The sequence below is a fragment of the Hyla sarda genome, chromosome 4, assembly GCF_029499605.1.
Source record: "Hyla sarda isolate aHylSar1 chromosome 4, aHylSar1.hap1, whole genome shotgun sequence".
NCBI classification, from domain to species: domain Eukaryota; kingdom Metazoa; phylum Chordata; class Amphibia; order Anura; family Hylidae; genus Hyla; species Hyla sarda.
The window spans coordinates 14,739,739-14,755,089 of record NC_079192.1 but is presented as its reverse complement, the minus strand read 5'-3'; the positions used below and the strand labels follow the sequence as shown (position 1 = coordinate 14,755,089).

The window sequence follows — 15,351 nt, the reverse complement described above, 5'->3', positions numbered from 1 at the left end:
TAATACTGCCTCCTATATACAAGAATATACCTACTATAATACTGCCTCCTATATACAAGAATATACCTACTATAATACTGTTCATATATACAAGAATATAACTACTATAATACTGCCTCCTATATACAAGAATATAACTACTATAATACTGCCTCCTATATACAAGAATATACCTACTATAATACTGTTCCTATATACAAGAATATAACTACTATAATACTGCTCCTATATACAAGAATATACCTACTATAATACTGTCCCCTATATATAAGAATATAACTACTATAATACTGCTCCTATACACAAGAATATAACTACTATAATACTGCTCCTATATACAAGAATGTAACTACTATAATACTGCCCCTATATACAAGAATATAACTACTATAATACTGCCTCCTATATACAAGAATATAACTACTATAATACTGTCTCCTATATACAAGAATATAACTACTATAATACTGCTCCTATATACAAGAATATAACTACTATAATACTGCTCCTATATACAAGAATATAACTACTATAATACTGCTCCTATATACAAGAATATAACTACTATAATACTGCTCCTATGTACAAGAATATAACTACTGTTACGCCTAGCGCTCCGGGTCCCCGCTCCTCCCCGGAGCGCTCACGGCGTCTTTCTCCCTGCAGCGCCCCGGTCAGTCCAGCTGACCGGGAGCGCTGCACTGTCTTGGCCGTTGGGGATGCGATTCGCACAGCGGGACGCGCCCGCTCGCGAATCGCATCCCAGGTCACTTACCCGTCCCGGTCCCCTGCTGTCATGTGCTGGCGCGCGCGGCTCCGCTCTCTAGGGCGCGCGCGCGCCAGCTCTCTGAGACTTAAAGGGCCAGTGCACCAATGATTGGTGCCTGGCCCAATTAGCTTAATTGGCTCCCACCTGCTCCCTGCCTTTATCTGACCTCCTCCCATGCACTCCCTTGCCGGATCTTGTTGCCTTGTGCCAGTGAAAGCGTTTAGTGTGTCCAAAGCCTGTGTACCTGAACTTCTGCTACCCATCCTGACTACGAACCTTGCCGCCTGCCCCCGACCTTCTGCTACGTCTGACCTTGCCTCTGCCTAGTCCTTCTGTCCCACGCCTTCTCAGCAGTCAGCGAGGTAGAGCCGTTGCTAGTGGATACGACCTGGTTGCTACTGCCGCAGCAAGACCATCCCGCTTTGCGGCGGGCTCTGGTGAATACCAGTAGCCTCTTAGAACCGGTCCACTAGCACGGTCCACGCCAATCCCTCGCTGACACAGAGGATCCACTACCTGGAAGCCGAATCGTGACAGTAGATCCGGCCATGGATCCCGCTGAGGTGCCGCTGCCAAGTCTCGCTGATCTTCCCACGGTGGTCGCTCAGCAATCGCAGCAGATTGCCCAACAAGGACAGCAGCTGTCGCAGTTGACCGCCATGTTACAGCAACTTCTGCCTCTGCTGCAGCAGCAACCATCTCCTCCGCCAGCTCCTGCACCTCCTCCGCAGCGAGTGGCCGCTCCTAACCTCCGCTTGTCCCTGCCGGACAAATTTGATGGGGACTCTAAACTCTGCCGTGGATTTTTGTCTCAGTGTTCCCTGCATATGGAGATGTTGTCGGACTTGTTTCCTTCAGAACGGTCTAAGGTGGCGTTCGTAGTAAGCCTTCTTTCAGGAAAGGCCTTGTCTTGGGCCACACCGCTCTGGGACCGCAATGATCCTGCCACAGCCACAGTCCAGGCCTTCTTCGCTGAACTCCGGAGTGTCTTCGAGGAGCCAGCCCGAGCTTCTTCTGCCGAGACTGCCCTGTTGAACCTGGTCCAGGGTAATTCTTCAGTGGGCGAGTACGCCATCCAATTTTGTACTCTTGCCTCCGAGTTATCATGGAATAACGAGGCTCTCTGCGCGACCTTTAAAAAAGGCCTATCCAGTCGCATCAAGGATGTGCTGGCCGCACGAGAGATTCCTGCCAACCTGCATGAACTCATCCATTTAGCTACCCGCATTGACATGCGTTTTTCTGAGCGACACAAAGAGCTCCGCCAGGAAAAAGACTTAGATCTCTGGGCACCTCTCCCACAGTATCCGTTGCAATCTACGCCTGGGCCTCCCGCCGAGGAGGCCATGCAAGTGGATAAGTCTCGCCTGACCCAGGAAGAGAGGAATCGCCGTAGGGAAGAAAATCTCTGTCTTTACTGTGCCAGTACCGAGCATTTCTTGGTGGATTGCCCTATCCGTCCTCCACGCCTGGGAAACGCACGCACGCACCCAGCTCACGTGGGTGTGGCGTCTCTTGGTTCCAAGTCTGCTCCTCCACGTCTCACGGTGCCCGTGCGGATTTCTTCTTCAGCCAACTCCTCCCTCTCAGCCGTGGCCTGCTTGGACTCCGGTGCCTCTGGAAATTTTATTTTGGAGTCGTTTGTTAATAAATTCAGCATCCCGGTGACCCGTCTCGTCAAGCCGCTCTACATTTCCGCGGTCAACGGAGCCAGATTGGACTGCACCGTGCGTTACCGCACAGAGCCCCTCCTCATGTCTATTGGACCCCACCTTGAGAGGATTGAGTTCTTCATTCTCCCCAACTGTACCTCTGAGGTCCTCCTCGGTCTGCCTTGGCTCCGGCTTCATTCCCCCACCATTGATTGGACCACCGGGGAGATCAGGAACTGGGACTCTGCCTGCCACAGGAAGTGCCTCTCCCCCCCTCCCAGTCCCGTCAGGCAAGCCTCTGTGCCTCCCCATGGCCCCCGTCCTGGTGTCACACTGCCCCGTGCCAGGCCTCGCCCTCTGCCCTCCCTCCCCATTCCCACTCCTGCTGTACTGCCTGCCGTTGAGGAAACCCTCCATTCTTTCCCGGTGTCCTCATCCCAGGGGAGGCAGTTACCGGACAAAGAGAAGGGGAGACCTAAGGGGGGGGGGTACTGTTACGCCTAGCGCTCCGGGTCCCCGCTCCTCCCCGGAGCGCTCACGGCGTCTTTCTCCCTGCAGCGCCCCGGTCAGTCCAGCTGACCGGGAGCGCTGCACTGTCTTGGCCGTTGGGGATGCGATTCGCACAGCGGGACGCGCCCGCTCGCGAATCGCATCCCAGGTCACTTACCCGTCCCGGTCCCCTGCTGTCATGTGCTGGCGCGCGCGGCTCCGCTCTCTAGGGCGCGCGCGCGCCAGCTCTCTGAGACTTAAAGGGCCAGTGCACCAATGATTGGTGCCTGGCCCAATTAGCTTAATTGGCTCCCACCTGCTCCCTGCCTTTATCTGACCTCCTCCCATGCACTCCCTTGCCGGATCTTGTTGCCTTGTGCCAGTGAAAGCGTTTAGTGTGTCCAAAGCCTGTGTACCTGAACTTCTGCTACCCATCCTGACTACGAACCTTGCCGCCTGCCCCCGACCTTCTGCTACGTCTGACCTTGCCTCTGCCTAGTCCTTCTGTCCCACGCCTTCTCAGCAGTCAGCGAGGTAGAGCCGTTGCTAGTGGATACGACCTGGTTGCTACTGCCGCAGCAAGACCATCCCGCTTTGCGGCGGGCTCTGGTGAATACCAGTAGCCTCTTAGAACCGGTCCACTAGCACGGTCCACGCCAATCCCTCGCTGACACAGAGGATCCACTACCTGGAAGCCGAATCGTGACAACTACTATAATACTGCTTCTATATACAGGAATATAACTACTATAATGCCGCTCCTATATACAAGAATATAACTACTATAATACTGCCCCTATATACAAGAATATAACTGCTATAATACTGCTCCTATATACAAGAATATAACTACTATAATACTGCTCCTATATACAAGAATATAACTAATATAATACTGTCCCTATATACAAGAATATATCTACTATAATACTGCCTCCTATGGACAGAAATAGAAGTACACTGATACCACTACTACATATACACATACATGCAGTATATATAATGTGTAGTGGGTGTGGCCTGTCAGGAGCAGTGACATCGGTGACAGCTGTGCATTGCACTGAGGGTCAGGGGGCATCACAGAGAAATGTTTTTGGGGACTATTTTCTTTGTGGGAGACACATTCTCCTGCCATTAGTTTCCTCCCCTCTCCTGCTCTTCCTTCTTCTTTCTGTCCTGTATTGCTGGCTGTGGAGCTTACAATCTAATCATGTGTTGGGGGTCGAGAACTTTCTTTCTGCTTCCTCTTCTGATCTGTGAGTCTCTCTGTCTATGTATAGTTCTAGCAGTGTGCCGTATGTCTCTTGTGTTGTCTTGCTGACTGCACTGTGCACCATGTGTGCGTATTTGGAGAACAAGTGAGGTTTCTATGCAGTAAAGCCCATGATACCTGAAGGTGTATCGAAGAAGGTGCTAACATGATAACTATGCATCTCCAATGCTCTAATCTACCATCATACATGGTCATATTATCAGTGCAAGCTATCGGTTGTTAAGGAGGCATAGTCTGAACCTTGGTCCTTGTAGATTTAGGGGACCCCATATCTAGATTTACCAGGAGACACCCCAGGTCATCTGTTTTCAGTCCTTTTCTGGTTAAAATTATTTCCCCCGAGCAAATATCCAATCGAAGGAACCATTGGTGAAATGAGGAGTTCCTTAGGGACAAGCTACTGTGGTGGAAGTGGTCCTAGGAACTTCAATGTCCATGTCCAAGCTACTGTGGTGGGAATGGTCATAGGAACCTCCATGGCCATGTCCAAGCTACTGTGGTGAGAGTGGTCATAGGAACCTCATTGGCCATGTCCAAGCTACTGTAGTGGGAGTGGTCATAGGAACCTCATTGGCCATGTCCAAGCTACTGTGGTGGGAGTGGTCATAGGAACCTCCATGGCCATGTCCAAGCTACTGTGGTGGGAGTGGTCATAGGAACCTCCATGGCCATGTCCAAGCTACTGTGGTGGGAGTGGTCATAGGAACCTCCATGGCCATGTCCAAGCTACTGTGGTGGGAGTGATCATAGGAACCTCCATGGCCATGTCCAAGCTACTGTGATGGGAATGTTCATAGGAACCTACATGTCCATGTCCAAGCTACTGTGGTGGGGGTGGTCATAGGAACCTCAATGTCCATGTCCAAGCTACTGGGGTGGAAGTGATCATAGGAACCTCAATGTCCATGTCCAAGATGCTGTGGTGGGGGTGGTCATATAGGAACCTCAATGTCCATGTCCAAGCTACTGTGGTGGGAGTGGTCATAGCAACCTCAATATCCATGTCCAAGCTACTGTGGTTAGGGGTGGTCATGGGAACCTCAATGGCCATGTCCAAGCTACTGTGGTTAGGGGTGGTCATAGGAACCTCAATGTCCATGTCCAAGCTACTGTGGTGGGGGTGGTCATGGGAACCTCAAGGTCCATGTCCAAGCTACTGTGGTTAGGGGTGGTCATGGGAACCTCAATGGCCATGTCCAAGCTACTGTGGTTAGGGGTGGTCATAGGAACCTCAATGGCCATGTCCAAGCTACTGCGGTGGTAGTGGTCATCTGTTCCCAAATGTAACTTTCTAATTGATGTACACTCAGTTATTGCTGAAGAGGTGCTCTGAGAAGTCCATGGGGGTAACAGGAGATTGCCCTGGCCGGTGGCGTCTCAACCGTATGCCTCCCCGCTCATGGTGCTGCCTGATGGTATTTTGCGGCCTGCAGTGATGTCACTACGGATGCCGGTAAGCCCTGAAATTTTCGGAAACAAATGCGGCTTCCTTCATTTCTGAAATGCATCGGGAAGAATTTCGGGGCTTACCGGCATCCTTAGTGACGTCACTGTGGGCCGCCATATACCATCAGGCAGCACCGAGAGCGGGGAGGCATACGGTTGAGAATCCACCAGCCGGGGCAGTCTCCCGTTACCCCCGGGACTTCTCAGAGCACCTCTTCAGCAATAACTGACTGTACATCAAATGGAAAATGACATTCGGGAACAGATCAGATTGTACAGTTACATTAGTCAAGTCATTGGGTTGACCATGATGGGACTTCTGTATCTGACCACCCAAGAGGAGACCCTATGGTGGGGTACATTCAATAGCAACCACTACAATAGCTACTGTGATAGCCAGGCAGGTAAAGGGTGTATTTCCCTACCGGATCTGGGAGAAACCTTCACCTGGGGCCTGATTAATGAAGCCCAGCAGAGAGGGGATGTGTGTTATAAGGAAGTCAGACAGTGTGGTCGGAGCTCTCCTCTAGATCGCAGACTGCTGTAAGGGGGGGGGGGGGGGAGAAACCGTGTCCCTTTGCCAGGCGGGCATGCAGCAGATGGTTGTGATGGACACACAAGGACTTATAAGTGACCAAGTGAGCTCTTCTCTAGATTGCAGATTGATGCGGGGGGGGGGAGACAGCGTGTCCCTCTGCCAAGCAGGCACACAGCAGGTGGCTGTGATGGAAACACAAGGACTTACTAGTGACCAAGGGAGATCTTCCCTAGATTGCAGATTGATGCAGGGGGGGGAGACACCATGTCCCTTTGCCAGGCGGGCACACAGCAGGTGGCTGTGGTCCGTGGGTCGAGTCACCCAAGTGCAAATGTTCACTCCATTTTGTACAATGGTCAAATGTTATGTCCCCCAGAGACAAGGGGCTTGGTTCTTCAATGGGTAGCTGCTGTAGCCTTGTGAAAGGTCAATGTTTAAGTCCATTGAAATAAGTGGATCCACACACAGTCAACAAAAAAGGGTGGGATACATTTTGTAGTGGACAATTGCCTAAGGTAAGTGAGGTATTTTTAACCCTCGGCCCATTATGGACAATAGTCACACCTTAGCGGGCTCAAGCTGCTTATATCCTCTATTAGTGACGACTAAAATGGAAGAACACCAATGTCCTTTGAAATCATTGGATACAGCATAGCCAGGAACCATTATGGAGCCCTCAAATCTAGACATCAAAGAGGGTACCTTCTGGTGATACTCTACATAAAAGACAATCCATATAACCCAGATCTAGTTATTAGAACACTTTAAAAGTTTAAGACTATGAACTCCTTGTAGTATAATTTATTCTAGTACTTAAAGGGGTACTTCAGGGAAGTATACATAGAAAAAAAAAAAAGAAGAAAAAAAAAATAAAAATAAAAAAAAAAGCTCCAAAGCCACCACACTACCTGGATATGTTCCCTGTAAACCAGCCTGCCTGATATGCCTGGCTCTTGTGGCCCATGTGGTCTTCTCTGGCTGCTTGATATTCTTTGTCATCCTTCCCTCCCCTTGCCTTATAAAGACTACATTTCCCAGAAATCATTGCAGCTCTGCCGGACAGCTTACTCTCTGAGAGCAGCCCCCACTCTTCTGCTTTGAGCAGCAGAGGGAGGTTCAGTGTCTGATTGGCTGAGGCTGCAAACACTTCCCAGCTCACAGCACTAAAGGGAGAATGAGTCATCAGTGCAGGTCAGAAACCACACGAACCACATGTTCTGTGTGTCTCAGGAGGCTGGGGGCTGCTCTCAGAGATAGAGACACAGAAGATGGCTAGATGACCCATTTTCCTAGCTGCATGTAAGTGACTACCAAAGAGGGGAAACTGCTCTATATAACTAATGAATGATATTTAGACAATTAAATAGGTTGATGAGAGGGAAAGGATGGGCTATAGGTTTAGTTCCTGGAGTACCTCTTTAATAACACCAGTTGTCTTCTCTTGCTCAAGGTTCATTAGCCAGTGAGGAGGCCCGACTGATAGAGGATCTCTTCTCCAACTACGATAAACAATCCCGTCCAGTAAAGTCCATCAAGGACATCATCGAAGTAAAGCTAAAACTAACATTGACCAACCTCATCTCCCTGGTAGGTGTTCTCCATGAGCTATTCCGGGCCTGGTTCAATTACACAGGGTCCTCATTCAGGCTTCATTTTTCTTGTTGGCAGAAAGAACGAGAAGAGACTCTGACGACAAATGTGTGGATATTAATTGTGAGTAAGATATGTGTCAGGTTAATGCCTATCCATGATTGAATGGAAGCTGAAGAACATTTTAGGTTTGGCTTATTTGCTTCCTCTTGTTCCTTTTCACTTCTCCCTTCAAGATCCAAAAAACTTTGTTGACCATCCAACTGTCCAAAATATTTGATAACCCTGCACAACATGTGCAATAGATGCTGGACTAAAGGAATTATACTATATAAAATCTCGGTGCCACTATTTACCTTTGGGGATGATTTTTTTAAGGAACCAGTGAGGACTGGCCAGCATGTGGATTTTTTAAATTCCTTAAGGGGACTTTCAACTGTTATGTTGTTGGCTTATTCTTCATGACCTCCTACGTTATTACCGGGTACAATGTCATACATCTGGTAGTGGCTGCTCAAACAGATTTACATGAGCTGCAGTACCATACACAGCCACAAGCAAATGTATGACACTTTTTGACAACCCCTTCATTCTAATGACTGGTCAGGGTGCCAGACTTTGGACACTCATGGGCCTAGTCCAATGATAGGCCATCAATATTATGGTTCCAGAAAACCAATTCAAGGAGTTTTGGCAGTTTAGATATTTTTTTGGCAGGAATGTTCCTGGGGGCCCACCTGTGGGCTTCTTACCAATCCTGAGAATTGGGTGGCCTGTTCCCTGTTACTTTCTTTCTCCTAAATGGAGAGCAAATGGTCATGTACTGCTCCATCTTTACTGGGAATCGGTAGTAGGCCACACAGGGGAATATCTATAAAGGGAGTGAAGGTAACAGTTGTACACGGGCCCTGTTTCCTGAAGGGGTCTAAAGGCTCCTCTGTTGTACTTGATAAGTCTTATGAAGGGCACATCATAGGTGATGGCCCTAGTGCAGATTTTGGGGCCCAACAGATTCTTGGACAACATCCTTTGTAGAATCAACAAGGATCCTGTTATTTAGTCCTCGAACATTATATTTCCAGTCCAGCTTACTTGAGAGTATAAGGGGTCAAATTCCCACAATGACCCCAAGACCTAAAGCACTTCTTCAGTCAGCTTCCTCTAAGGTCCAGGCAGCTAAGATCTGGGCTCCTGTATGGTGAATCTTCGAACTTACTACCCTTGTAATTGCCAAATTAATCTTTTAAAGACATGGGACGATTACCGGCTGACATGGAATGAATCCGACTACGGTGGTATCGACATTGTACGCGTTCCACATCACATGGTATGGCTTCCGGATATAGTCATGGAGAATAAGTAAGTGAATGGGAATTAATGTGGTTTCTCATATTCCACAATTGGTTTCTCCCACTACCGCACAACCCATTCCCAACCATAATTCTCTTTTAGCATCGACGGTCAGTTTGAAGTGGCCTACTATGCCAATGTACTTGTGTACAGCTCCGGATATATGTATTGGCTGCCTCCGGCCATCTTCAGGAGTACCTGCAGCGTTGATGTAACTTACTTCCCATTCGACTGGCAGAATTGCTCACTGGTGTTTAGGTGAATACATATATAATTCCTCCCCACTATACCGAAAACTATAGATAAACCCATACTGGTACAATGACAACTTGGGCACCCTTCAAAGTTAGATGTATAGTCCTAAGATTGACTTGACCCGTATTGTGGAAGGTACCTTATAGAACAGAGGGCAATAGAGGCCCTGCTATTTAAGTTTAAGATTTTGGGTCATCCTTTTTTAGATCTAAAACCTACAATTCTAAGGAGGTTGACCTGCAGTTGGCTCTTGATGATGACACGCAGAAGATGATAGAATGGGTGGACATTGACCCAGAGGCATTTACAGGTAAGGAATTAAACTGGAATTGACGTTGTATCTCCTCACATGACAAGTGATGATGGTGCAAAACCTAAAGAAGACCCCTAGACCCAGGTTATACTACAACTAGACCCGAATGGTATATCTCACACAGGTTTCCTCTTTATAGATGTTCTTTTACGCATAGGATGTCAGAAATTGAATCATCCATGATGGCCTATGGATGATCTTTACCATGATTCCCACTAAAGAGTGGAAGTCACCCCAACGGGTTGACCCTACAGAGACATTATGAATTCTATAGCCTCTAGACCTTATTGTTGACCCTACAAAGACATTATGGATACTATAGCCTCTAGACCTTATTGTTGATCCTACAAAGACATTATGGATACTATAGCCTCTACACCTTATTGTTGACCCTACAAAGTAATTATGGATATTATAGCCTCTAGACCTTATTGTTGACCCTACAAAGACATTATGGATTCTATAGCCTCTAGACCTTATTGTTGACCCTACAAAGACATTATGGATACTATAGCCTCATAGACCTTATTGTTGACCCTACAAAGACATTATGGATACTATAGCCTCTACACCTTATTGTTGACCCTACAAAGACATTATGGATACTATAGCCTCTAGACCTTATTGTTGACCCTACAAAGACATTATGGATACTATAGCCTCTAGACCTTATTGTTGACCCTACAAAGACATTATGAATACTATAGCCTCTACACCTTATTGTTGACCCTACAAAGACATTATGGATACTATAGCCTCTAGACCTTATTGTTGACCCTACAAAGACATTATGGATACTATAGCCTCTACACCTTATTGTTGACCCTACAAAGACATTATGGATACTATAGCCTCTACACCTTATTATTCACCCTACATAGAAAGCTTTCTTTCTTTATTGATTTTCAGAGCAAAATGAAAAGGGGGTACAAAAAAAATAAAAATAAATAAAAACGGGAAGGAGAGAAGGGAACAACAAAGGGGAAAATATTTCTGATGCAGCAGGAAGGCAAAATGATTCCTATCAACCAGACACGGCACATCTACTAGGAATCAAGTTTGTCATTAGTGATGAGCGGCAGGGGCCATATTCGAAATTCGCGATATTTCGCGATTATTTTGATGATTATTTGTCCTATGTTTACGGAATTCGCATATTCGCTGTCTGTTCACTTTTTTTTTTCCCATGCGAAAATTTGTATGTGGAAAAAAAACAACAAAAAAAAAAACAATATTCCTCATTACGAATATATAGCACTATATTGTAAATATTTGCTAAATTGCGAAGTGCCGATATTCGCAATAAAAATTTGCATTACGAATATTCGTGCTCAACACTATTTGTCATACAAACTATATGACCGTAGACCAGAACAAGCTTTCTGGCCTCCTAAAGAATTAACCCTTATATGCAATGACATCACTAAACCAGACATTGTCATCATGTTGTGTATCCTTTACCTCCATAATGTGCTGATTCCAGAGAATGGAGAGTGGGCAATAAGGCACCGGCCTGCAAAGAAGGTTATAAACAAGGCGTATACCCCAGAAGACCTGGATTACCAGCAGATAAGCTTCTACTTGATCATCCAGCGAAAACCCTTGTTCTACATCATCAACGTCATTGTGCCGTGTGTCCTGATTTCATCTCTGGCCGTATTGGTGTACTTCCTTCCAGCCAAAGGTAAAGAGCAATATTCTGTAATTCCACCCAAAGATTTCGGTAAAAGGTCTCGACACCTTCTGGATGTGGCAACAGATTTATTTTAGCATATCCAATATGGGCAGAAGTATGTGGACACCATCCAATGTAAGTTCTTTAAGGCTTCGTTCACATCACGATTTCTCCATCCGACTTGAGTACAAGATTTTATAACTTTAAATCGTATATAAAGTCAGATCCATTGACCTCCATTAAAAAAATCGGATCCATTAAACACATCCGATTTGATCCGCATCCGATTTCACACGATTTTGGTTCGGGTCTGAAATCGTGGTCAAACCCGATTTCAGACCCGAACAAAAATCGTGGGAAATCGGATGCGGATCAAATCGGATGTGTGTAATGGATCCGATTTTTTTTAATGGAGGTCAATGGATCCGACTTTATATACGATTTTAAACGATTTAAAGTTATAAAATCTTGTACTCAAGTCGGATTGCCCTTTTTAAAGGGGTATTCCAGGAAAAAACTTTTTTTTTATGTCAACTGGCTCCAGAAAGTTAAACAGATTTGTAAATGACTTCTATTAAAAAATCTTAATCCTTTCAATAATTATCAGCTGCTGAAGTTGAGATGTTGTTTTCTGTCTGGCAACAGTGCTCTCTGCTGACATCTCTGCTTGTCTCGGGAACTGCACAGAGTAGAATAGGTTTGCTATGGGGATTTGCTTCTAAACTGGGCGGTTCCCGAGACACGTGTCATCAGAGAGCACTTAGACAGGAAAGAACAACTCAACTTCAGAAGCTCATAAGTACTGAAAGGATGAAGATTTTTTTAATAGAAGTTATTTACAAATTTGTTTAACTTTCTAGAGCCAGTTGATATATATATAAAAAAAAGTTTTTTTTCCTGGATAACCCCTTTAAGTTATAAAATCGTGTAGGGAGTTGCGATCGGCAATAAGCCGACTGAGCGGCGGAGGCCGCTCAGTCGGCTTATTGACGGCCGCAACTCCCTACCACAGCACCGGGCATGAACGGACCTTGAACTACCAATAAAGAACGTTGACCTGTCACTGGGTGAGTGCCCACCTTATTTCTTTTTTCTATCGATCGTGGATTGTGCCTCCTCTAGATTCACTTGTCGGCACCCCACTGGGTCATTTGATTGTATATCCACCCACAGCTCTTGTTTTGGTTAAACTTTAACCCTTAAAGGGGTACTTTTTTTTTATTTATTTATTTTTTTTATTAAATCAACTGGTGTCAGAAAGTTAAACAGATTTGTAAATGGCTTCTATTAAAAAAATCTTTACCCTTCCAGTACTTTTTAGCAGCTGTATGCTACAGAGGAAATTCTTTTCTTTTTGAATTTCTTTTTTTTTTTTTTTGTCTTGTCCACAGCGCTCCCTGCTGACACCTCTGTCCATGTCAGGATCTGTCCAGAGCAGCACAGGTTTGCAATGGGGATTTTCTCCTGTTCTGGACAGTTCCTGATACGGGCATCAGGTGTCAGCAGAGAGCACTGTGGAAAAGACAAAAAAGAAATTAAAGGGGTATTTCAGGCAAAAACTTTTATATATATATATATATATATATATATATATATATATATATATATCGGCTCCGGAAAGTTAAACAGATTTGTAAATCACTTCTATTAAAAAATCTTAATCCTTCCTATAGTTATTAGCTTCTGAAGTTGAGTTGTTGTTTTCTGTTTAACTGCTCTCTGATGACTCACGTCCCAGGAGCTGTCCAGCTCCTATGGGGATATTTTCCCATCATGCACAGCTCCCGGGACGTGACATCATCATTGAGCAGTTAGACAGAAAACTTCAGAAGCTAATAACTATTGGAAGGATTAAGATTTTTTAATAGAAGTAATTTACAATTCTGTTTAACTTTCCGGAGCCAGTTGAAATATATATATATATATATATATATATATATATATATATATATATGTATATATAAAAAGTTTTTGCTTGGAATACCCCTTTAAAAAAGAAAAGAATTTCCTCTGTAGCATACAGCTGCTAAAAAGTACTGGAAGGATTTTAAATAGAAGTCATTTACAAAAATGTTTAACTTTCTGGCACCAGTTGATTTAAAAAAATTAAAGGATGCCTTTCATCAAAAAAACTTTTGATATATTATAGATTAATGTATGCAGAATCACTTTCCAATAGCATGTTATTAAAAAATATGCTTCCTCTATTTAATTTTACACTTTGAATAAATGACCACTAGGGGTCTCCCTACCAGTCCTTTTTTATAGATTTCAGACTCATGCAGGAGTCCTAAATCTCAGACTGCATCCGGGACACAGACAAACTCCCTGGTAGTGAGCAGTGGGGAGTTTGTCTGTGTCCCGGCTGCAGTCTGAGATTTAGGACTCCTGCATGACTCTGAAATCTATAAAAAAGGACTGGTAGGGAGACCCCTAGTGGTCATTTTTTCAAAGTGGAAAATTAAATAGAAAGAAGCATATTTTTTAATAACATGCAATTGTAAAGTGATTCTGCATACATTAATCTATAATATATCAAAAGTTTTTTTTGATGAAAGGCACCCTTTAAGTTTTCCACTGGAGTACCCCTTTAATACTTCAGGCCCTACCGTTCTCAGCCTGGTATAGACAATACGTCGATCTACTGTATCTTGCTGTCTCCATCTCCTTTCATGTCCATCTTCTCCAGCTGGTGGTCAGAAGTGTACGGTGTCCATCTCAGTCCTCCTGGCCCAGACTGTGTTCCTGTTCCTTATCGCTCAGAGTGTCCCAGAGACGTCACTTAGTGTCCCACTCATCGGCAAGTAGGTGACGTCTTCTTCTTCTAACACCAAGGTCGGCTGGGAACTCTCTAATCTCAAATACGCAATTTATCTTCCAGATATTTGATCTTTGTTATGCTTGTATCAACGCTCATCGTCCTCAGCTGCGTCATCGTCCTTAATGTATCTCTACGGACGCCGAGTACCCACAACCTGACTGCCAGTGTGAGACATGTAAGCACCGTGACAAGTATTGGTAACCACCATGAATGGTTTCTTCCCAGGCTGAGACTTCAGGCTCCTTAACCCCTTAAAGGGGTACTCCGGTGAAAACCTTTTTTCTTTTAAATCAACTGGTGGCAGAAAGTTAAACATATTTGTAAATTACTTCTACTAAAAAAATCTTAATCCTTCCTGTACTTATTAGCTGCTGAATACTACAGAGGAAATTCTTTTCTTTTTGGTATGCTCTCTGATGACATCACGAGCACAGTTCTCTCTGCTGACGTTATTATAATAATAATGTTTTATTTAGTGTTGTCCTTAGTGAGATTTGAACCCAAATCCCCAGCACTGCAAGGCAGCAGTGCTAACCACAGAGCCACCATGCTGCCCTTAGCATACATCTGCTATGCATGGTTGCTAAAATGGACAGAGATGTCAGCAGAGAGCACTGTGCTCGTGATGTCATCAGGGTTCCAAAAAGAAAGGAATTTCCTCTGTAGCATTCAGCAGCTAATAAGTACTGGAAGGATTAAGATTTTTTAATAGAAGTAATTTACAAATATGTTCAACTTTCTGCCACCAGTTGATTTAAAAGAAAAAAGGTTTTCACCGGAGTACCCCTTTAACCCCATTTTGGCATTAAGGACAATTTCATTTTTACGTTTTCATTTTTTCCTCCTCGCCTTCTAAAAATCATAACTCTTTTATATTTTCATCCACAGACTAGTATGGGGGCTTTTTTTTTGCGTGACCAGTTGTCCTTTGTAATGACATAACTCATTATACCATAAAATGTATGGCGCAACCAAAAAACACTATTTTTGTGGGGAAATTAAAACGAAAAACGCAATTTAGCTAATTTTGGAAGGTTTCGTTTTCACGCCGTACAATTTATGGTAAAAATGACATGTGTTCTTTATTCTGAGGGTCAATACGATTAAAATGATACCCATTATTATCTACTTTTATATTATTGTTGCGCTTAAAAAAAATCACAAACTTTTTAACCAAATT

General features: G+C 44.6%; 1 protein-coding gene across 4 annotated transcripts in view; it reads left to right on the top strand.

Moving 5' to 3' along the window:
* The window catches only part of LOC130367572 (acetylcholine receptor subunit epsilon-like), a 53,030-nt gene that overhangs the window by 24,548 nt on the left and 13,131 nt on the right, over positions 1 to 15,351 (top strand). For 3 of the 4 annotated variants that reach the window (XM_056570068.1, XM_056570065.1, XM_056570067.1), the window contains exons 2-9: positions 7,618 to 7,754; positions 7,836 to 7,880; positions 9,007 to 9,116; positions 9,210 to 9,365; positions 9,569 to 9,672; positions 11,159 to 11,359; positions 14,040 to 14,154; positions 14,232 to 14,346. In XM_056570068.1, the coding sequence (XP_056426043.1) occupies positions 9,082 to 9,116; positions 9,210 to 9,365; positions 9,569 to 9,672; positions 11,159 to 11,359; positions 14,040 to 14,154; positions 14,232 to 14,346 (726 nt within the window). In that variant the 5' untranslated portion in view covers positions 7,618 to 7,754; positions 7,836 to 7,880; positions 9,007 to 9,081. Of the gene's footprint in view, positions 1 to 4,066; positions 4,167 to 7,617; positions 7,755 to 7,835; positions 7,881 to 9,006; positions 9,117 to 9,209; positions 9,366 to 9,568; positions 9,673 to 11,158; positions 11,360 to 14,039; positions 14,155 to 14,231; positions 14,347 to 15,351 lie in introns of those variants that run through there. The other variant, XM_056570064.1, reaches the window with a different exon arrangement.